This window comes from Podarcis vaucheri (assembly GCF_965113315.1).
Source record: "Podarcis vaucheri genome assembly, chromosome: 4".
Taxonomy (NCBI): Eukaryota; Metazoa; Chordata; class Lepidosauria; order Squamata; family Lacertidae; genus Podarcis; species Podarcis vaucheri.
The window spans coordinates 58,665,984-58,689,993 of NC_138762.1; the positions used below are offsets into that span (position 1 = coordinate 58,665,984).

At 41.9% G+C, this 24,010-nt stretch overlaps 2 protein-coding genes across 5 annotated transcripts in view; one reads left to right on the forward strand and one right to left on the reverse strand.

Moving 5' to 3' along the window:
- RSPH1 (radial spoke head component 1) overlaps positions 1-5,817 on the reverse strand; it is a 39,304-nt gene extending 33,487 nt beyond the window's left edge. The window contains exons 1-5 of the mRNA XM_082221239.1: positions 5,681-5,817; positions 4,128-4,241; positions 3,303-3,408; positions 2,212-2,302; positions 231-366 (exon numbers count right to left, since the gene is read on the reverse strand). Of these exons, the coding sequence (XP_082077365.1) occupies positions 231-366; positions 2,212-2,302; positions 3,303-3,408; positions 4,128-4,241; positions 5,681-5,734 (501 nt within the window). The 5' untranslated portion in view covers positions 5,735-5,817. The remainder of the gene's footprint in view (positions 1-230; positions 367-2,211; positions 2,303-3,302; positions 3,409-4,127; positions 4,242-5,680) is intronic.
- Positions 5,818-5,880: 63 nt separating this feature from the next.
- SLC37A1 (solute carrier family 37 member 1) overlaps positions 5,881-24,010 on the forward strand; it is a 32,602-nt gene continuing 14,472 nt past the window's right edge. The window contains exons 1-12 of one of the 4 annotated variants that reach the window (XM_082219847.1): positions 5,881-6,051; positions 11,904-12,111; positions 13,987-14,068; positions 16,055-16,181; positions 16,688-16,766; positions 17,349-17,484; positions 18,808-18,884; positions 20,034-20,200; positions 20,625-20,662; positions 21,197-21,280; positions 22,943-23,074; positions 23,735-23,825. In XM_082219847.1, coding sequence (XP_082075973.1) covers positions 12,056-12,111; positions 13,987-14,068; positions 16,055-16,181; positions 16,688-16,766; positions 17,349-17,484; positions 18,808-18,884; positions 20,034-20,200; positions 20,625-20,662; positions 21,197-21,280; positions 22,943-23,074; positions 23,735-23,825 — 1,069 coding nt within the window. In that variant the 5' untranslated portion in view covers positions 5,881-6,051; positions 11,904-12,055. Of the gene's footprint in view, positions 6,052-6,975; positions 8,828-11,903; positions 12,112-13,986; positions 14,069-16,054; positions 16,182-16,687; positions 16,767-17,348; positions 17,485-18,807; positions 18,885-20,033; positions 20,201-20,624; positions 20,663-21,196; positions 21,281-22,942; positions 23,075-23,734; positions 23,826-24,010 lie in introns of those variants that run through there. The other 3 variants (XM_082219845.1, XM_082219846.1, XM_082219848.1) reach the window with 3 other exon arrangements.

Consider the following 24,010-nt stretch of genomic DNA (forward strand, 5'->3'; position numbering starts at 1 on the left):
CAACTGATTTCATTTGGCATTTTAATGATTAATTTATATTATTCTACACAAAACTTTAAGAGGTTTTTGTCAATTAAGCAGCATATAAATCTTTTCAGTTAAATAAAATTAAACAATAATAAATAAATGTCCAATATGTTCAATGTTCAAATAAATAAATGTTTTTGAAAGATAATGAAAGATAACATCAAAAATCTCAACAGATCAAAACAATACAATAGCATACATACATTTTTATTCACAAACTTCCCCTGGTATCTATGGTTTAGGTGAATAAGTTCAGCAGCTCCTTCTTGTTGTCCATTTGCCCAGGTGCCAACATATTTAGAGCCGGTTAATGCATACAGATATGTACCTTGCCCATGCCTATGGAGAGACAAAAAACAGTTTCACATTAAACAGGTGGAAACCTCACATCTTGATTATGGACACCAAAGTTATCTTCCTCCGATTGTCACAGGCTGTACTGATTCCAGGGGTGCCCAAACTTTTTCAAAGAGGGCCGGATTTGATGAAGTGAACATGTGTGAGGGCCGACCAAGGTTGTTGACCTTTTTTAAGGATTGTTGATTGAGGTTTTTGGGGGATATTTTACCCCAGGAAAGAAACTGCCACAGGGGCCAGATTAGGCCCCCGTAACAGGCTTTGGACATGCCTGGATTAAGTGCTCATCTGCTTCCATTTTCTGCTTGTCCCATACTTTCAAGGCACAGGTCCCAATGGTTTTGCTTTTGCTCTGCAGCTTTCCCCCAGAAAACCCGCTCTTTACTGCTAAATCAGAACAAACAGCAATCTGCAGATAACTCAGTTGCTGTTTTGTATGATTCAGCAGGACACTGCAAATTTTCTCAGGGAAAAGCAGCAAAGCAAGCCGAGGTGTGGACCTACCCTTAAATCAAAGTGGTTTAAATAACCAATTTAAATTGATTATTCAATTGATTTCTAGGGGAAACAACAAGCTAAAAATTAAAATTGCAGTCCTATATCCAGTTACCAGGGAATAAGCCCCATTGGATTTGGAATACAGTGGTACCTTGGGTTACAGACGCTTCATGTTACAGACGCTTCAGGTTACAGACTCCACTAACCCAGAAATAGTACCTCAGGTTAAGAACTTTGCTTCAGGATGAGAACAGAAATTGTGTGGCGGCAGCGGGAGGCCCCATTAGCTAAAGTGGTACCTCAGGTTAAGAACAGTTTCAGGTTAAGAACGGACCTCCAGAACGAATCAAGTTCTTAACCTGAGGTACCACTGTATTGAAATGTGCAATTTGAAAGAAAGGAGGCAGAGGAATCAAAATGACCTAACAAGAAATTTGAAGCTTTCAGGTTTGAGAGAATAAAAAGAAAGAGAAGAAAACACTAGAGCAACTAATCTCATTGTCTGGAGAGAGAACTTGTGTATTCTCCTGTAAGACAGGAGCAGGAAGCTGCCAAATCACAGCTACACTAAAATCCCAAATTCTTCCAGTATTTTGTATGGAACCAATTTTTGGATTCAGCACCAAATTTAAACCCCACTGCCAAGGATGACTGCCAAAAGACTAAAAAACTCTCCTTACTGTACTGTTTGGGGACATTGTGGGAGGAAGAAGAGGGGAAAGGGTACGTTTTCACTTTCACATTCCCCAGAAAGCACACCTGATATACAGCAATAAAATGCTTAGGTTCAGGACTGTCAGTCAGCCCCAAACCTCAGTGCTCTAGCATTACAGTGGTACCTCGCAAGACAAATGCCTCGCAAGACGAAAAACGCGCAAGACGAAAGAGTTTTCCGTTTTTTGAGTCGTTCCGCAAGACAAATTTCCCTATGGGCTTGCTTCGCAAGACGAAACATCTTGCGAGTTCTTGCAAGTTTGTTTCCTTTTTCTTAAAGCCGCTAAGCCGCTAATAGCCGTGCTTCGCAAGACAAAAAAAACGCAAGACGAAGAGACTTGCGGAACAGATTAATTTCGTCTTGCGAGGCACCACTGTATGTAGCACAGCAGAAGATGATCTTGGGATGTGAAGTGAAGGCAGGGACAGAAGTACCCTTTTGTCTCCCTGAAAAGCCTAGACAACACTACAAGGCTCCTGTTCGAAGCTGGCTAGAATCCCTGAACAACAGGACTCCTAAGAGGTGAGGATACACTACCCATTTGTTTCAGATCCCACCAGAATTTATCATTCACTCAAAAATGTAAAAGAAACCTAAAGTTTCAGTCGAACAACCTGTAGTGATTGAACCACTCTCCATCGTATGTGTCTCCATTTACATAGTAGTAAATGCCATTTCCATGTCTTTGGTCCTCCACCCACTCTCCTGCAGTGAATACAATAGAAACATATGCACTATTTTGTATCCATTTCTTTATAAACCAGAGTACTTAACATTTGGCTTGATTACAAATAATACATTTGTTATCATGGTGGAAAGTGTTCAGTATTTATATAATGATTTTCTTAAAAACACAAATATTACTGAATAAAATTGAGAAATCTAAAGCAAACTGAACTAAAATAATCCTGTACTGTGATAAGGCAGTATAACTGAAGTAACTGATTACATAAATACAAATGTCCTAGATAAGAGTGTGACCAATATACATTCTACTAGCTAGACACACAATAGTCTGGTGTTATAAAGAAGCTACATATATGTTCATTAGGAGAGATTATTTCAAATATTATGTGTGCAAAGTTGCATCAAAACAGTAAGTTCTTACTCTTCTCACCACAATTTCCATGTTCGCAATGTAGATCTCCTATCTTTTCTATAAAGGGGAGCCTGACCACCACACCTTGTGTTTACTCTCCTCCTTATTGTTTACTTGCTCCATAGTGATAGAAAGCTTTTAGGGTTCTGCGAAGCTGATTCAACATCCCCAGTCACTCACTCTACTCATTCTTTGTTTCACATAGCCGCTTTGCCGATTGCACTTGAGCCAGCATCTAATCATAGTAGTTATGCTTGGCACAGCGAGGCAACATCCTGGTTCTGCTAATCTGCATTTGGCACTCACGCAAGACCATACGTTGTGTCGCTGTGCTTTCACACCCACCATTGTGGCCCAGCCAACTCACTTATTGAGTGGACCCACTGTGGCAATTCTCTATTCACCCACTATATCTTTCATGTTATCTTAAGTACATAGGAAGAGCCCTGCTGGATCAGGCCAAAGGCCTATCTAATCCAGCATTCTCACAATAGCCAGCTAGATGCATATGGGAAGCTCACAAGCAGGACCTGGTCACGAATGGGTACACTTCACTAGTCACCAAAATCCTCACATTTAAATCCGAACAGAGAAAATACAATTTACCATCATATCGGGATCCATCGGGATAAAAAAAGATTCCTTTGCCATGTTTTTTATTCTCAAAATATTCTCCTATGTAGCGTGCACCATTCTTGAATCTGTACAATCCCTGAAACATATACATTATAGAGACTTCTTGTTCATGCTCTGGTTGTTTTACTAAAGCATATATATTATGAAAATGGCCAATATACACTAAACAAGCAGAAACTGCAACTGCCCTCGTTCCCCCATCAGTCAGCATTACATGTCTACTGAGCATGCTCAGTCCCCATGGGATGGTTTGGGGTCCCTGCTCTACTTAGAACTTTTTTCCCTACTTTTAAAGAAATATTTCTGCAAATCTGCTAACATTTCCTTCCTGTGTGTGGATGATGCCACTACATAAGAAGTATAAAATGAGTTTCAAGACAATCCAAACCCCAGCTGGGCAACGACAGAATCACTGGGGCATCTGCAGCCCTGACACTCACAAAAAGGCAGGGGAGCAAACAAACTGCTGTAACAGTCTGGAGCTGGCATAGCAGTTAGGCCTGAATTGGCCTTGATCCTGTCAAATGTTGGTTGTAGGGCCACCTTGAGAAACTAGAGGTCCCTGGACTTGCTGAGTCCAGTTCCTGTCCCTGGAATATTCTGTTTTGAGGTGTCACTCCACCCATTTGGTGACTCGAGTGGAGAGCTCCACCATATCAGAGTGATACTGGTGTGACTTCATAGGCGGGAGTCTCTCTCCCCAATCTAGCCCCACCCCACAGCAAAGGGTGTTTGGATTATAGGCTAAGATATTAGTACAGAGAATGGGCAAATGCTTTTCAAAATAAGTCATACCTGCCCACTTCTTCTACCATTTGCATATTGTCCTTCATAGGTATCACCATTGGGTAATCTGGCCTTTCCCTGTCCATGCCGTTCACCAGCTTCATTGCGTTCTCCTTCATATTCCTACTTAAATGAGATCAGATAGTTGTCATTCAGCTAAAACAGAGTCAACATGACTGAAGTCTACTTATATCTTTTGTGTATAGAGAGAGGAATAGGGTAGCTGAAAGCAAGAGGAGAGGGCTCCTTCACTCTTAGTAGTTGTGTAGTAGAAGAGGGGATTTCAGCAGGTATATGCAGGTTTTGCAGTAATTTTAACTGTAGCTTGTCATGTAAACTATGCCTCCAGCATTCCCTTCTACACAATTATTAAAGAGAAAGGACCTCTGTCCTCTTTTGCATCTGGTCATCCAACAAAGCAAGCTGCCTTTTACAAAGCCAGACCATTAATCCAGTATTACCTCAACAATGACTAATATTATGCTCTAATAAATTTGTTTGTTTTTAAGCTAGCACAAGACTCTGTTTTTATTACAACAGACAAACACATCCACTCATCTGGAAACTGAATAGCAGCGGCTCTCTAGTTTCAAACTGGAGGTGCTGGGGGCCTAAATCCAGGACCTGCTGCATGCACTTAGCTATGGCTTCTCCTCATAAAGAACAAGGTGAATACAAAATATTATATACTGCAAATATCTCTTTCTTTGTCGTTCTGTGCAATCCTATCTATGCATGTGTACTCAGAAGTAAGTCCTATTAAGTTCAACTGCAGGTGAAATGGCGTGTGTCCTTACTAGATACCCTGAAATTAGTTTTCTCTTTTGTTTTAATATGAATAATTTTAAGATGTTGTTGTATAGACTCTTCTGTCGGTGCAGCATTCTATGCATAGTATTTCTTCTAGCCATACAATTATTGTTTTTAAATTATTTCTATTTTGATTTCTGCCAAGTAAGCACCTTAAGCAAGAGCTTAAAAGTCAACAGCTTTCTCTCTGGAATGCTTTGTAAAATCTCAAATTCCGTAATTCACCATGTCATTTCCTCTATTTTAAATAAATCTTGTAAATCAAGAGTTTGCCTAAGGCTCCTTTGCATCCACACAATCTGGACGCTGAGGCTTTTGCAATGGCTGGACAAAGTAAATGACTAAAAATTTCTGAAAACATAGGGCGAGGCACCAGAGTGTGTCTCCATATTGTGGATCAGATTTTGAATCAAACTCCCAGTAATAATAATGATAAAAAGTTCCACTTTTTGCTTCATGGAAACTGGTGTTTTACCTTTCCCAAACTGTTTCTACCATAATGCAAACGTGCATGAAACTCTCTGCAAATAACCCCCTCTTTCTTTCCTTCACAAGTTCTCCACTCAAGAGGGTGGGGAGTTCATTCAGAAAATGGTCTTACCTGGGCATGTTTACTCAGAAGCAAGTCCCACTGTGCTCAATGGGGCTTACTTCCTAGTAAGTGCATTTGGACTTTTTTTCTGACCCAAACTATTAACTGCACACGCACCCCTTCCTACATCTTCCTCCCCCCACCCTCCCCGCACACTGACCCCCAAATCATTCTCAGCCTCCTCTTCGATCTCTTCCGAGCCGAGATCCGACATGATTCAGTCCGGGCTTGTCACCATGGAAACGGCTTCGCCCGTTGGACCCCGCCTCCCTCTCACCCGGCCTCCCAGAAGGCGGGGCTCCGAGCGCGCGGTCGCTAATAGCAACCGTGCCTCGCACTCTCTCCCGATTGGCCAGGGAAGCCCCGGCGCTGCGCAGGAGGGACGACATCTGCCCGTGGGAGCCGGGCTGGACAGCGTTGTATTCCAAAGCGTCTGGAGTGCCACCCACGCTTCCAGAAGATGTGGGATGTGTGTTGATGCTACTGCCTTTGGGAAGGATTTATCAGGGGATGCTGCTTCTTTCACAAGAGGTAGCAATACAATTTAGCATAGTTTTGCTGTTCGGGGTGTAGTCCATGGCATGCCAGTCAGTTCATGGTACATAATAATGGTCTATTTGGGGGAACAGGTCAGCACACGCCCTTCTCATTGAGTGGATACCACATGGACATTAGAATGTGTCTTCCTGGTCAAGCAAGTGGTATATGCAGCTTTTAAAATTTCCGCTTTAAAATGAGAGCTGTCTTGTTGAAATCCAAAAGTGGTACTTCATATGTTGATGTTAATTAATTTGATTTCATGTAGAGCTAGTTCTAAATCATCAGAAAATACTCCAGTTTTACATTTGATGCATTTGTGCTTATGTATTCAAAACAACCCTAAAAAGTTAAGTCAAAAGTGAAACAAACGTGTCTCTAATGTGCAGCTAACCATTTAAAAGACGTTAGGACAGGTTTCTTATGCTTTTAGAAGAAGCAGCTTGGGAAAATATATATTTAGCAGAGTCATGAGTGCAGTTACAGGAAATTGCAGAACCCTTTAGTACTGCCAGAACATGCAACTACATGGAAGACTTAATTATTTCAGAAATACATATTTTAGCTCTGAAAGGGAGAAGGGAAATACAGTTTTTTCTGCTGCAGTCCTGTATAACAACCTTCCTCACTCTGGTTCCCCTGCAGTTGTTTTGGTGCACTGCCAGCCCCAACCAACACTCAGCTGAGAGTAAGACCTATTCTAAAACAACAGAATTTGCTTCTGAGTAGACACGTATAGGATTGTGCTGTTGGATGTGTAAGGGCTCCTTAATGTATCTTGGAGAAAGTGTATATTAGACAAAACTTAAAACGAACAATGTGTAATCCTGAGACACCTTTGTATAATCACTAACCAACAGAATCTAATCAGAACCATAGGAACATAGTTTAACATATGTATAGTTTAATATATGCATGAAGCATCTCTCCTTTATAGGTATGCCTCTGGCCCCTGCTTTATCACATAGTATACTGTTCAAGGTGAGCTGATTTCTGGAATGATCGCACCACCAAGTCAGCACTTCATGGTGAATGTGGAATGCATTAATGGCTTGTCCATACTTCAGTTTGTCCCGTGCCTAGAAAGCATAGGCCAGAGTGGTTTTCTGCTTGTACTCTGCTTTCTAGGCACTGGTCCAAGTGGTTTTGCCATTGCCCTGCTGCTTTCCCCCAGAAAACCCGCTCTTTAGTGCTGGATCAAAAAGCACTTTTCAGGAGCAAAAAGATGTGCAAGAGAACTATATTGTGTGTGTGAACTATGTAGAAAAAACAAGTACTGTACTCAAGCTCCATTGATTCTAGAATAAAATGTGTGCATGTAGCCTCAGGCCCAAACCATTTTATATTTGCTGTTAGTGACTCCCACTGCATTTAGTGATACTTACGCCCCAATAAGTGTGCATAGGATTTTAGTCTTCAGTTTCATCGAATCCAAATTGTAGAGTTGGAGGGTCCCTGGGGGTCATCTAATCCAACCCCCTGCAATGCAGGAATCTCAACTAAAGCATCTATGACAGATGGCCATCCATCCTCTGCTTAAAAACCTCCAAGGAACAAGAGTCCAGAACCTCCTGAGGGAGTCCATTTCACTGTTGAACAGCTCTGACTGTTGGAAAGTTCTTCCCGATGTTTAGTTGGAAATTGGAATCTCCTTTCTTGTAACTTGAAGCCAGTTTGCTTGCTTGTTTATTCATGGACCATAAATACTATTTATGTTCTAGGATTCAATCTGATACATATCTACACAGAAGCCCCTCTATACTTTTTAGTACAACTCCAAGGTAATTTGTGCATGATTACAGCTTTAGGCTGCATTCTTATGCATACTAGGAAGTAATGCCCATTTAATTAAACAGGACTTATTTCTGAGTAAACATGCGTACAGTTGGGTTCTTGTTCTCTGTCCTGTTTATACTTACACTGTAAAAACAGTATGTATTCTGGGAGCACTGTATCAATAACAACAGCAGCAGTAAGCTAGTATTTTTAGCTTATGAGCTAAAAAGAAATTTACAGGAACACTGAGGTTCAGTCGTTGCGCATCTCACATACTCGGCTTAGAAGATTTAAAAGTCACTGATGCAATCTCATATGTATTTGGGTTGACTTTGTTAGCAGTGAGAGAAAAAGATTGTACATGTTCAGGAAAACGATCTTTTCAGTTGTCACTGCCGTAGGCACCTCAGACATGTCCTGCATTTACAAGCCGATAGGGAAGTTTTGAAGTGAGTGGGCATAATATGGATAACTAAGGTTGCCGCCTGTTTTGCAGACATAAGCTTGGTGGCAGACATTTAACTGGCGTGGTTTGGAAAGCTGCCCCTGTTGGGTTTCTGCCTGCCAGGCAGCTGCCAAGTCGACGCAGCCAGCAATCTCTTTCAAAGAAAATGGCATGGCTATGAGCTTCCCTCGCTAAACCAGTTCCCTGGTGGTGTGGCGAAGACGAAGAGGCATATACGGTTTTATGATCAGGAAGCCGGATTCTCTCTCTGGCGGCAGTTTCGAGCCCTGCCTGGGAGCGCCTTTCTTTCTCAGCTGCTGCCGTCAGAGCGAGAGGGAGGCGGCCCTGGCGGCGAGCAGAGCAGGTTCTCCTGTCACTATTTGTAGCAGCAGCGCACCAGAACTGGCTCGGCTTGAATGAAGCGAGACCGCGCCCGGGAGCGGCGCCTCGACCAGGAAGTGGCTGCCGAGGCTGCCAGGAAACGGTGCCTCCGCCTCGGAGCGCCAGGGAGCTGCAGAGGTGAGGAGACGGTCGTCGTCGTCCCTTCAGGTGGGACCCTCCGAGAGGGAACAATGCGGGCAGGGGGGAGGCGGGAGCTTTGGGGCGGGGGCGCGGTCGGCCAGGAGGCAGCTGAGGGGGGAGGCAGCGTGTACTCCGTCGGCGCTGCACCTGCCGCTGATGGAGACGACTGGAAACGGAGTTCCCCTTTGATGGACATCCGAGCGGGGGCGACGAGGAGGAGGCTGGGGCGCGCGAGCGCGTTTGGGCTCGCTTGCTTTGTGTCGTCACTCTCGCACACGCGCGCGCGCTCTTTTAGGGCACAGACTCCAGATAACTTAATGCCGTTAGCCTCTCCGGCTGCAAGCCTTATAACCTAGGAACAGAATCGCAGAATTGTAGGGTTGGAAGGAACCCCGATAGTCATCTAGTCCAACGGCTGGACTCCAGCCCCCTGCAATGTTGGAATAAATGCCATGTAGTTTCGTGGGACTTGCTTTTGAGTAGACATAGAATCCCATGGTGATGCTCTTTAGCTTGTTTTGCCCATTAAGTTTGATTAAAAGGAAGGGTGTGTCTGTGTAAGCTTCTGTGGAACCCCTCCCCAGGAATTTCACTTGCCTTCTTGGCAAACAACAACAACAAAACCCCAACTCCTACCTTTCCCCCCCTCTCAATCCTTCAAAATCTGGTGTTATGACTGCTTTTATTACTGTTGTATATATTTGTGGTTTCCCCTCTATATTATTAGGTTAAGTGTCCCAATATGGTCAAAGTGTTCTATGTACAGTATAGTCTTTTAAATAAATAAGCAAGCCACTTTAGTGAACACAGGAAATTGTCTTGTACTGAGTCATTAGTCCATCTAGGTCAGTATGTATCAACATGGACTAGCAGTGGCTTTTCAGGATTCCAGGCAGGGGACTTTCCCAGACCTGCTTGGAGATGTAGGATTGAACCAGGGACAGTTGCTATATCACTGAGCCCTTTGGAGTTCCATTAAAGAGCGCCAAACTGTCATTTAATGTTAGTCTTTTGTCATGGGAGGTGCCATTTTAGGTGCAAAAGTATTTCAAGCAGGGCCAAAAGACTTCACTTCCACCTATTGGTGTACTGCAGGTGGAAGTTGTATTCATGGGGAAATCGCCCAGAGGACACTCCCTTGCCAGGAGACATAGCCCAGAAGAAGCTTAAGGGCAATGGATTTGTTGCTGAACAAATTTGCATAGTTGTGTCTTATGACAGATGACCATACATGTAGAATATTCAAGATATATTTCTAAAGAATCTTGGTTACACAACTGAGGTTTAACAGATCCAGTCTTCGATGGCACTATTTCCCCATGTCTTGCACATTTATTTGCACACATCTGCAGTACTATTCTTCAGATATGATACAATCACTTCACCAGCTTGATCCTCCTGAAGAGCTGGGATGAAAACAAAAGGTACTTTTTCAGATGTATTTTTGCAAATCTTGGTGTTTGCAAATCCAAACTCCTGGATTCAGTTTGGTAAAAAGTGCTAACCTGAAGGCAGGAGCAGTGAGGCTGTTTACATACATGCCCTGCAGTGTAGACTATCAACTGGCTTAGAGTTTACTTATGCTATTGTGAGAGAGAAACTGTTCTACACTTGACTTTTGATTTGTTTGCACTTCTGTCTCTTGTAAAGAATTCCATATAGCAGAGTTTATGGCATTTTGCCTCTAAGGCAACTAGATCTGTAAAGTGCAGCCTAGCATGGTCTTAATCTTCAAGCGCTACTACATGTAAACAAATATTTGAAGGAATACCAGGTGCTACTGAACAACTTAGTTTTACCTTGGTATTTCTTCCTCCCAGAAGATGGTTTTGGAGACCTCAGCAACAACAGAAGAAGAAGAATAAAATTGTTTCTAAACTCTAATCCTGCATAAACTCTGTTGCTTGGTTTGCAACCCTTCTCAGTGCTTTATAGGGTGGCACAGTTTGATCTAAAGGTCCAGCTTCAGGAACATACACCCTGTTGTGACGTGTCTGCAGAGTATTTTGAGGGCAGTCTCTTATATACACCCCAACCTTGACACCACTTTTAAGGCAAGTCTGCTAGAGACATCCAGAACACCTGCTCTCTTGCCACTTGACCTCCATAGCTAATAAATGCCAACCTGACTAAATGACTGCATTTCAGCCTCCTCCTATCCCTGTGTTGTACCATGGGTTCTATTCTTAATTTACTGTACATACAGTATGGTACCCTTTGGAAGGTTTGTAAGTATTACACACTATGGGGTAAGTGTAAATGTTTACAGTAATTCGTATGTTGAGATGCACATAGTTGAAATTTTCTAGTGTAGTCTGGCAGCAGGTTTGCAGTTCATAGAGAACAGCTCAGAGTGTTTTAGGTGAACATTCTAACAATGAAGCTGGATTGAGGATTGTAGCATGTGTACATGTTGCCTTGAGAAACTGGCTCCAGAATTGTGATGCTTAGGTCGACACAGCTTGGGCATGTTTATCCTGGTTGCGTTAAGCAGTGGGCGAGATTACTGATTGGTTAAATATTGTCAAGTTGCTTGTATAGATTTTAATACTGGGGTGATCTTTGTTTCTGATGGTCATCTCTTTCAAATCATGTTTTTATTTCCCTCTGTTTTCTTTATTTCTTATATTAGCATGAAAATAGTAAAAAAAAAATGCTTTGCATTAAAATTAGCTCTTTCAAATTTACTTTTTTTTTGGGGGGGGGGGTTCTCTTCTCATAACGACCATAGCTGAGAAATATTGTTGTAGCATGATCAGTAACACTTTTGTTTTCTTTTTGGTTTGTTTCTTTTTTATTAAATGTTTTCTTGATTTACAAAAGTGTTTGCAATCTCTCTCTCTCGTATTCCCCCCCCCCATGTAACATTTTTACAAATCAGTTTCATTTGCTGAGACATTAGGAAGAAAAGGGGGAAAGAGGTGGGGGGAGATGGGGTCGGGGGGAGATGTTTCTATTTTACTTACTATATGTAGGGTTTGGTGTCAGCGTTTGCGCAGGTTCTTTGCTGTTTGCTTGTGTTCCTTTGGTGGTGAGAGATGTTGGGGTTGGCCTAGGGTGTGGTTATTCATAGTAACACTTTTCTTATAAAAATATGTACCAGGAAGAAGAATCAGCCACTCATAGTGATGGTCAGTGACACCAAAGGAGAAATGTAAAGGACATTAATGAATGTGACAGTTGGTTCTGTTGAAAACCTGGAACCAATACCTGAAGCACCTGAATAATTAATATCTGAAACTGATACTCAAGTAAATGGCTGAACTTCCACCTGGGATTCGCTTGATCACTTTATTTACAAGAGACCAGTGGTAAGTTATAGTCTATTGCTTTGGCCTGGTAAGGCTTTGACTTCCTCTTAAATAAATCTCAATTCAAATATTAAGTTCTAATAAGAATGAACAGTGATGCATTTTGCTTAAAGGTATATTTCTGTATAGACTTTACATTATAATCATCACTACAGTCGTACCTTGGTTGATGTACACCTTGCGACTCGAACGTTTTGGTTCCCGAATGCCACAAACCCGGAAGTGAATGTTCCAGTTTGCAAATGTTCTTTGGAACCCGAATGTCCGATGTGGCTTCCAATTGCCTGCAAGAGCTTCCTGCAGCCAGTCGGAAGCCACGCCTTGGTTTCCAAATGTTTTGGAAGTCGAACAGACTTCCGGAACGGATTCCGTTTGACTTCCGAGGTACCTCTGTACTATTATGCTTGAAAAATTGAAAAGGATACCTGTGCTTTGTATTGTGTTTGGGAAGAGAAAGGTCCTCCTTTAAACTGAATTGTGAAGTTCCAATTTGGTGTGTGGATGTGTTTATGCGGGGTGTGTGTGTGTGTATATATATATATATATATATATATATATATATATATACACACACACACACACACACACACACTTATTTCTAACTAATATTGCAGTATAACTATGGGACACGTTTCCACTTTGACAGCCCCCCCTCTTGTTCCTTGAACCCAGGTATACTTAGGGTTAGGGTTGTCATCTGACCAGAAAGAAATTGGCCTTCTCTTACACCTTTAACAATACCATGATGTGCAAAAAAAAACCCCAGGTGAAGCTTTCCACAGCATGGAGTTTGGCAGGTGACAACATTTATGTTCTGGTCATCAAGCTTCTGTGAAAGGTGCAGCTACAGGAGCAGATTGAAGAGCGGGCAGCCGTGCTTATCATCTGGCTATTACATCTCACAGAACTGCTATGCAGCAATTGCCACCGATTCCTGGGAGCTGCTCTGACTCAACTAGCCACAGCAGCGTTGGTGGCTGCCTCTTGGCACAACCTCTGGGCTTGATCCCAGTTGTGTCTGACATTTGCCAGGAATTACCGTATTTTTCGCTCTATAGGACGCACTTCCCCCCCCCCTCCAAAAATTAAGGGGAAATGTGCGTGCATCCTATGGAGCGAATGCAGGCTCCTCGGCTTCAGCGATAGCAACGCGAAGCCTCCGAAGCGCAGAGGGACCCCTCTTGCTCTCCAGGCTTCAGGGATAGCCGCCTGAAGCCTCCGGAGTGCAGCGGGAGGTCCTGCTGAGCTCCAGAGGCTTCGGGTTCCTTTTGCTGAAGCTGGGAGAGCAAGACTCTCCTGGCTTCAGCAGAGAGGGAGAGCTGCGCAGCACCCCTTCAGCCAAGCGGGAGGAGAAATGGAAGGGGCTCCGTTTCTCCTGCCGCTTCACTGAAGGGGTGCCGAGCAGAGAGGGGGAGATTTTTTTTTCTTGTTCTCCCCCTCTAAAACAAGATGCATCCTATGGTCGGGTGCGTCCTATGGAGCGAAAAATACGGTAGCTGCTGGGGGTGGGAGGTGTGACCGTGTAGCAGCTTTGAAAAATCACCCTACCACCCCAGCCCCAGTCATCCCACCCCATCACCCCAACCTCATTAATAATAATTAACATTTTCTGGAAAAGATAAAAAGGCACCACAACTGTTCATCTCAGTACTTTTTTTGTTTTGTTTTTTGGCATGGTTAGAGCATTGTGCAATGAAAACGGAAATTGCTTAACCTATTGTAGTTAACCTTTCACTCTTGTTTGATTTAGCTTCTACATCAGTGTAAATATTGGAAATAAATAAGAGAAACTGGATATAACAATGGAACAGCCTAAAATGATTGCAAGTGTATTGCTGCAAATCATGGAATTATAAATGTTTGTTCTGTTCACAGGTACAGGGCTCTCACATTTGTCCTGACTTTTATGCTGTATGCTAGTTTCCACTTATCAAGGAAACCAATCAGTATAGTTAAGGTAAGTAACAAGGAAATATCTTTCTAACATATCTGACATCACACAAGGAAGTACATTTTAAAGCTACATAAAAGTGTTGTTACCATATGCGTTACAATACAGCAATAAAATGTGACATGCTGTACAGTAATAAAAAGACATTAAAATGTTCATAGCGATTGAGAGCCCACATGGAACATCCAGGTCTACAAGGGCTTCTGCACTGTGTATACTATAAGTAGGTGTCTCATTGTCAAGATGCCCATGATCTGTGAAAATATACAAAGGCTATGTGTACAAAGGCAAATCAAAAGTGTCATTTATAGTGCTGTGAAATTGAAAATAAGTATGTACTCAGTCTTCAGATTTTTCCAGACTGTCTCCTCATGTTCAAAGCAGGCAATCAAATTCCTACCCAGACCATAATCATGTTGCTAAGGCTCAACATTTCAATCCATGGCAACCAATTCTATTGGGATCCAATTTGTGTCTCATCTTTACTCATCTACTCAAATTAGCTTTCTCTGTCCTAGCTAATTCACAATCTCTCTGTTTTATTATTTTGTTGGTTACACTCTCACTTCTGCCAAGGAGCTCAGGATGGTATACATAGTTTTTTCAAGCCCCTTCATCATTTTATCCTCACCACCCCCCACACCTGGTTAGCTTGCTCAGAGGGTGTGCTATTGGCTCAAAGTAAGCCAGTGAGCTTCCTGTTGGAGTAGGGATCTGAACCTGATTTTCCCTGATTCTAGTCTAATATTCTAACCACTACCACACAAGCATGTTTCTGCAGTCCTTCCTCATCCAGCCACTAGAACTGTACATGTTAACTAGGTACAAAATGAATGGATCAAGAATAAGTATACCGTGCCCTCCAGATGCTCTTCGACTCCTAATTCCCATCAACCCCAGTCAGTGTTGCCAGTGAAAATATACTGTGAGAGCTGTAGTTCAGCTACATCTGGAGTGCACTGTATTGACAACCTCTGCTCTAATAGATCATTTCTGCAGACTTGTTCAGCAATCAAATAACACTCTACAGGAACTCTCACACAACCAAACCTCCAACATGGCAGTTATAGTGTTCCTGGACAACAATATGTAATTATATATATAGCCTAGACTATTAAAATAATATATAATTTCAACCTTTGAAATATTCCTCTATCACATTTCTTCAAGGCAATGGAGCAGGGCTGTCATGGATCTGCTGGATCCAAAACAAAACCATTCCAGCTAGACTGGAACTGGTACAGGAAAAAGAATGAAATAGCTTCCCTCTCCACCTTTGGATACAGAGGCCAAGCCACACTGCCTCACTGCTCCTGACCGGAGCTTCGCATGGTTCTATTGTTCTATTTAAAATCTGCTTATGTTGACAACTTTCTGCCTGTTATTTGATTCCTATTACTAGTCCCACTCTTTACTGTATGGAAAACTGACTCGAGGCATGCAAGTGATTGAGTTATACTCTGTCAAATCTTGTCTTTTATTACTTATCCATAAGAAGGATGAGGACTCATGGAAATTTGCAGTCTCTTGACATAACTAAATTTTCTTTTTTTAAAAAAAAAAAAGCTTGCAAAGCTGGATTTCATTGAGGTTATTATTCAAACCTTTTTAAGGTGGAAAGAAAGCCTTTTGACTGGTAAATGTTTCTAAACAGCAAAACCTATTTTGAACAGGGCCAGTCCAGGATGTTTTGCTGCTTGAGGCAAAACACTCCAATACAGTCCCTCACAGTTCTGGGCCTGTGCTGCAGCTCTGCCTGTGCCCTCGCCTGCACCTCTGCGCCCCATGGGCACAACAGGGAGAACACAGAGGAGGTGGCGGCGGCAGTAAGCAGTATGTTCCTCGGTCCCAGATCTGCCTTCTGAGGCAACAGCCTCAACGTGCCTCGTAGGTGGGCTGGCCCTGATTTGAAATATTCGTAAAGTAAAAATAGTTTATTTGGTTCTATGCAATGAGGTGTTCTGTTAGATTAATTTTATTACTTTAATTTAGGGAGAACTACATAAGCACTGTAATACTCCGCAAGTTATTGAGCATGACACCTACAAAGAATATGCCATCCAGATTCAGCCTGTTAAAAAAATTGCTAATGAGTCACGCTGTGGTTGGGAGCCATTTGGTAAGTAGTCTATCCCCCACCCCATAAACTGGAATATAATCTAAAGGAAAAAATTGTGTTGTTTTGTTCTGCAATTCCTCACAGTTCTGTGCACTCCTGCACATAACTGGTTTGTGGGGCAGGGCGGCTGGCAATAGGGGGAAGAGAATGCCCAAACTTTGTTATACAGTGCTAGTGGGAGACTCGGGCATGTTTGAAACTTCACCTGTGAAAATAAATCTTGTACTGTGCAAGATGTTCCACTTTTTAAAGGCCTGGTATAATTCTGGAGACTATAATGAATGGCCGTTATATCAAGCTGATCCATTTATTCATGATGGTACAAACTATACAGGTATATAATTTGACTAAGCACAATTTGCTTATGGAGCAAACTATTGTTTTAACCTGCTAGAATCCCTCTTTGAAGTTGCAAAGAGACTGAATATGTATTGTTCAGACTTTTTAATGGCTATTTGTGCCTTAAAAATTCCATCTCATGAACTTCAACAAACATATGTTCCTAGATAAGAGCAACTACAAACAGTTGTTGGGAGCCCTGGATTATTCATTCCTATGTGCTTATGCAGTTGGGATGTATCTGAGGTAAAATTCTTTTACTCTTTTAAAAATCCTTTTTCATGCTTTCAAGTTGTAAATATATGATTGCTTAATTTCTGATCTTCTACTGTGCTCAGTTGCTTACAAGCTTTTGAGGAGCAAAGGAAGGTCTCCTAAATTTTATTTTCTTCAATGTGTGCCCTAGGCTTTAGGAATGTAGATTCTAGAGTACAGGATATTCCCTATTACAGTAGGATACCAAAGTTGCTTGAAAAGGAACAAATTCAAATCCTGTCCCTACTGTGGCTGAGAAGAATCGATCGTGATTTCAGATGAGCACTATCAGCTCATGTCTTCGATTCTTGTTACTGAATACAAACCAAAACGTTTGGCTTGAAATATGAAAACTGAATACAAACAACTCACGATAACTCAACTTTGTAAAGTTTCTCAAATTGTTCTTTTTATTATAGTGCTACTACAATGTTATTGGTAAACTTTGCATTTTCTGGATTTTAACCATAGCTTACTTAGCAAATGCCCATGTAATATCTCCAGATGTTAAGGGTTATATATGCTCAGCATGCTTCAGAAATCAATCCCTTTTTATTTTGCCTGAATTCACAGTGGCATAATAGGTGAACGTTTGCCTATCCGGTATTATCTCACTGGAGGGATGTTTGCCAGCGGACTCTTCACTGCCATGTTTGGATTTGGTTACTTCTATGATATACACAGCCTGTGGTTCTACATTGTGGCTCAGGTAGGCACACCTCTGTTTCTTTTCTCACCTGGAATTTTCAGACATGACAAAAAAAGAACTGCCTTTCTGGAACTGCCTCAAAATCCACTTAGTTTCCTATGACAACCTTTCCATAGCACCTCCTGTTCCAAAGGATACTGCAGGGGTGAGGAACCTTTGGTCTGAGGGCCAATCTTGACCTACTAGGGGTTCAGATTTGGCCTGTGAAGTTGTCTTCCCTAATTCATGCCCACCTGCCTCACATGTGACGTTAGTTGAGACATCAGGTGTGGGCCTAGTAGAAATGCAGCTGCCAATGCACAATCAGGAACTTTAAAATTGTTATGTACTGAACTTCTCACCCTGTTATCTATCTATACTGTAGATAATTTTCACTCAGGTTCACATATGCAAATAAGGGATTGAAAGTGATGTTCAGTGGTTACTGTTGCGTTGTAGTGGAGCTCTATATAAGCAGGCTGGCTGAACCCTTCAGTTCAGTTCTGTTCTGGCCTGTGAATAAACAAGAGCTGTTTGAAGAATTGTTGTGTCATCTAATATGTTCACCCACAACTTAACAAAAATGTGTTGGCAAGGGAAATCACTACTAAGTGTTGAACTGTTAGGAAGTCTATGACTTCTCTTTCATGCTGGCACACGAGCTGTGGAAGCTGCTCTAGACTAGAGGAGCCTTTCCCAATCTGGCACCCTCTAGGTGTGTTAAACTGCAACTCCCAGCAACTCACCATTGTCTATGCTGGCTAGATCTGATGGAAGTTGCCTTCCAAAACATCTGGAGAACAACGGGTTGGGGAACGGTGCTCTAGAGCAGTAGTCAGCAAACTTTTTCAGCAGGGGGCCGGTCCACTGTCCTGCAGACCTTGTGTGGGAGCCAGGCTATATTTTGAAGGGGGAAAATGAACAAATTCCTATGCCCCACAAATAACCCAGAGATGCATTTTAAATAAAAGGACACATTCTACTCATGTAAAAACACACTGATTCCCGGACTGTCCGCGGGTTGGATTTAGAAGCCAATTGGGCCAGATCTGGCCCCCAGGCCTTAGTTTGCCTCTAGAGCATTTGGGAATAAATGGATGGTCATTATTCACTTGCGATCAGTGGGACTGGCAAGTGGGGGGGGGGGAGAGTTGACACTGCTATCTAGGAAACAAAGAATATATAACAATGAGGATTGACTAGGCTGTGCAAGCTTTGTGGTCTTTGACTGATATGTTTAACACAACTTTGAATATTGTTTTTAATGTTGGCTTCTTGGACATACTGCATTATCTGGTGAAACAGTTGTTTCAAGATAACTATTGCAAAGTTTTTAAATTTCAGATGGCTAATGGATTGGTGCAAACTACTGGCTGGCCCAGTGTGGTTACCTGCATTGGCAACTGGTTTGGGAAAGGAAGGTAAATCTTTTATAATCTGTTTGTCTTGGGTGGGGTTGGACACATTGCAAACTAAGTGAAATAGTCTGCCTCATAACTCAGTAACTCACAGATTTTAAAAGCTATGTTTTACAGTGAAGTTGTGCCATTTAACATTCCTTGTTAGTGTAATCAAAGGCAGTGACATATTAAGTGATTTGAAGTTCCTGAGGGAAAAGTGATAGCTTGAGAAGTGTATATGGGGTCTTTGTTGACACATAGGCATAAAGGCATGTTAGAGGCACAACCCCCTTGATACTGAAGCACTTATCTGAGAATATAGGAAATGTCTTGGAGAATAAGGATGCCATTCTTCAAGACTACTCACAGGTTTAGCCAGCCATACATACCGGTCATGTGCCTGTTCCTGTCTGCTGCTTTGGATTTGAATAGGAGCACTTCATGTGGAAGAAACCCGCATTTCAGGACTGCAGGGATGAGTAGCCCAGAGCAAGCCCTGAGACTAGACAAAGTGAAGCAACTGCTCCCAGATGTTTCTCTGGCTGCTTGCTTGTTGCTGACCTGGGCTGGTCTCATCTACCTGCCTTCTTCCAATATGTCATGGGGAGTGCTGCTTGGAAATGCTCTTCTCTAAGCAAGCAGGCAGAGAGGCAGACAGCATAGGTCACAAATGCTAGCAGGCACTGCTCTGCTCACATGATTCATGCAGGTGCTACTTCTGCTGCACTGCAGTTTTTTGTTTGAGCAGGTAGCAAGCGGCTGCCAGGCAGGGCGGTGAATGAATGATGGCAAGATGTTGGAGGTCAAAGCTGTGTTGTGCCACCTAGGCTGCCCTGCACCCTCTATCCTAGCCTGCTACTCTCTGGTGTGGTGGAGGACGCTATCCCAACAACAGTGCTAAAGTAAAATTCAGTTGCCATGCTGGTGAACAACATCTGAATGGGGAATGAGGAGCTACCATCTTGTCCTTCACCTTGGGCAGGCCAGATTCTTGGGCCAGTCCTGCATACATAGGAAAGCACATCAGAACCCAACACAAAATCTACCTAGACACCCCCCAACTCGAAGTATTTCAAGTACTGAAAACTTAAATGCACTAATGTCTCACCTGGGTAAAATGAATGTTGATGAGAAGTTCTAAAAGAGACCATTTTCCTTTGTTTATTATAGGAGAGGATTGATCATGGGATTATGGAACTCGCACACTTCAGTGGGGAATATTTTAGGGTCCCTAATAGCTGGCTATTGGGTGTCTACCTCCTGGGGTTTGTCCTTTGTGGTGCCTGGCGTTATAATAGCTTTAATGGGGATTGTCTGCTTCCTGTTTCTTATTGAACGTAAGTACCTGTTCTGAAATGAATTTCTGCAAAACTGAGCAGGTTCTGGGTTGCAATAAATGTAATTGATCAATATTGTTCATAGACCATACACACACTAAATCCTCTAGCTTGTGCTGCATTAAAAAAAGAGGTTGAGTGTGCATGCCGGGTAAGTGGATGAATGGAGCAGAAGAATGTGTATGTGATTCTGCAGTCTTATATCCTCACCTCCAGGTTTGGTTGCAAACCAAGATTATGGGTAACTTGGAGTTGACACAATGCAGTTATTAAAATTTGCATCCAGTCAGAAGCCTGCTTTCATGATAATCATGCATTTTTAGATATTGTGTGTTAGCAGCATTTTATAAAACAAACCATAAAAATTTCCATGAGCGCTTGGAAGATATCCATGAATTTCTGTGTTTCTGTTGTGTTATTTCAGATCCTAGGGATGCAAACTGTACAAGTTCATCATCCAGTGTAAGTAATGACTTTTAGGGACCTCATTAATTGCATTTTCTCCATTTCCAGTTTCACAATACTAGTTTTCAACCAGCATATGTGGGGTATGGTGGGTGTACATAAAGGAGAAAAGCAGATGGTTCAGAGTGAAAGCTGGAGGGGGGTCTCATTTCCCCTCTTTTTCTTGAACCTTCTGCTTGAAAGACTTCTGTACACCTCAAAGGCTTGAAAGCACTACTTTCCCGTAATAAACCTATGTGAACCCCTCCCCCAAAAAAATCTGGGGTGGAAAATAGGGAAGTGTTCATGAAACGCACACACAAAAACCCCACATGGCCCAAGATGAATGGGCTAAATATGTTTGCCTCATGTGCAGTATAAGGGAAAGTATCTGAGTTTATGTATTACCAAGCTTTCCAGTTGTCATTGCAGTTAAAAGAGAAAAAAGATTGAAGCCTAATCCTAATGTTTATTTAGATGCCTCATTGACTTTAATAAGGCTTTCCTTCAAGTAGGATTGTTCTTAATATCTCTTATAAAAATATCTTTCAGAATTCAAAAAGTTACATGAATGGGCCAGATAGATACACCATTCAGAAACCAGAATTAAGCGCTAAGAAAACAAGCTTATCTTGGGTAAATCAAAAATACTTTCATAATTAGATTTTTCAAAGCTTGCATGAATTCATATTTAAGCAAATTACCTTAATGCTTTGAGGGAGGGGGGGGGATGATTGCATGAAGCAACATTTGCTTAATCACATATTTTCCAACTGTCCCTGTTTATGAGAGACAGATGTGACCTTCTGTTATCTGCCCTTGGTAAATCAGTGTTTCTATTTTGTCCCTTCTGCCTTTCGGAAGACTTGGAAGATGTATTTTTAAAAGAATGTTCGTATATATGCACATGTGCATAAGCTTCCCTTCCAGCCCTGTGCAACTGCATATCCTGACAGTTAATTTCAGTGAATGTGTTTCAGTTTCAGCTATTTTATTTAATTAGAACCAAATCCATTGTGTGCTTAAGCAATGCATTCTCAAGTTTTTAACAGAGGACACTTACGAATACATGTGGTTTAGAAAGCATTGCAGAGAAATGTGGGTGTGCTGAGTAGCATGTAGACAGCAGCTTTCAGCAAGGAGTAATAATAGATCATTAGTATGAGAACAGGGGTGTTTTGTGTATGCAAGAGTGGCCCTGTCTTATCCTGTGAGATGTTGGAGGGCATGTAAATATGTATTTATTTGCTTCAAGTTAGCAGTGCAATAGGTATGTTTAGCAGTATCTTTCTTTCTGCAAAATTTATTGCCCAGTGGCTTATGCAATATCTTATTGATTGTAAAACTAACAGCACCACCCAAATGTGGATAATGATTTAGCTCTCTGCACACAGAGAACAGGGTACACAGATTCTATGCACAAAAACCTGGACAAGAAAGTTCATAATAGCCTGAGCAGTAGCAACTATCCTTGACCAAGGTCTTCCACTTCTTCCTACAGACTCAGGGCTCCTCCAAATGGCCTGTTTGTTCAGCATTCATCCTGATTTGCAGGCGCAAAGCTTATGGGGGTGCTCAGATTGCATCCAGTCTTTATTGTGATTTATTTCTTTCTGATTTGTTTGTGGGTGGTTATATGAAAATGAGCATCCATCCATCCTTCATTCATTCTGATTTGCTCATGGTGTGCTTACATGTCTTCCTATTAATCACCCTACACCAGCGGTTCTCAACATGTGGGTCCCCAGATGTTGTTGGATTACAATTCCCATCATCCCTGAGCTCTGGACTTGCTAGCTAGGGGTGATGGGACCCACAGGTTGAGAAAGGCTGCCTTACACTTTCAAATACATGAGATGTTGCCTAGATACTACTCACCAAAAACCCATAATCTAACGACCTACTTCCATATGAAGCTGCTATGTCCTACTGTCCAGTTAGTGTGTTTCCTCCTTTAAGAAAACACCTCTTGGAATGGGGCTAATTCTATTAATATCTTGAGGAAAGACCTCCCCTAAGAAAGTACTAGCTAATAAGGCCATGTGGCATAAGCTTGAATAAATCCATACATAATGGCATTTTTGTCAAGTTGAATATGTTATATGAGAACTGGTCTTGCGGCAGGTAACATGATTCCATAAATAAGTTTAAATTGCTTCAGCCATTGGTGTTTCAAAAGTAGTTTATGCTTCCAATTAACCTATTAAAATGCAAAATTATTTCAGTACATTAACAGTACATTAATATATGAGTAGCTTGGTTTATTGCCTTCATTGAACTTGATGGGGTCTTTTGTAGGATCCAGAGAAGCACTGCTTGCTCCCTGACAATGAGAAGTGCAACAAGTCACTGAATCATAACAATGGAGGCTGTGAGGAAACTGAAAACAGGAAGTCCGCTATAAGTTTTTCTGGAGCTTTGCGAATACCTGTGAGTATACGTCGCCATCTTCAAATCTGGACTGAGGCTTGGCCCTTATCTTTTTCAGAAGATGAAAGTAATAGTAATAGCTTCTACTATGTCAGCTTCTCCAGTGACAGTAGCCATGCCATGGAAACAAAACACAATGCATCAATCGGAGGTACCTTTTTCCCTCACTGGTTGTGTGCAATATCTGAACCATGAACCAGCCTGGGCCTCGCAGTCTTCAGCAAGGGCTCATGTGTGTCTCATCTAATGGAAATGTGGAGGGCAGCTACACAAGAATCGGCTTTTCCAGCTGTGGCTCCACATCTGTAGAATGCTCTCCCCACAGAAACACAGGCTAAGACATTTTTATTTACTCAGTATTTTGCTGATTGAGTTAACCTGTGGTGCTCTCCTTCTAGTGGGATTTCTCCTGCTTTTTGTATTGCTGGATGAGCTTTTTAGTAATTTTGTATACCTTTCTAAATTTGCCTTTTAATTGTTTTTTTCTGTTTGTATATTATTTTAAGTCATTTTGAGAAATTTCTTTTTTTGTATAAAATGACTAAGAAACTCAATGATGAATATTGGCCCGAATATAAGTTGTACCTTTAAAATTGGAGGGGGTGGGAATAAAAAAGTATGCTTAAAATTTAATTTTTTTTAATCTTCTGTTCTCTGTAGGGAGTTGTAGAATTCTCTCTCTGCCTGTTATTTGCCAAACTGGTCAGCTACACTTTTCTTTTCTGGCTTCCATTGTACATCACAAATGTAGGTAAGTATCTGTGTTTAAAGAATCATGTATATGTGATCCACATAAAGATAAACATATTCTGAAGTAAGGTAAATGTAAAAAGGTAAAGGACCCCTGGACGGTTAAGTCCAATCAAAGGCGACTATGGGGTTGTGGCGTTCATCTTGCTTTTCACGCCAAGTGAGCTAGCATTAGTCCTAAGACAG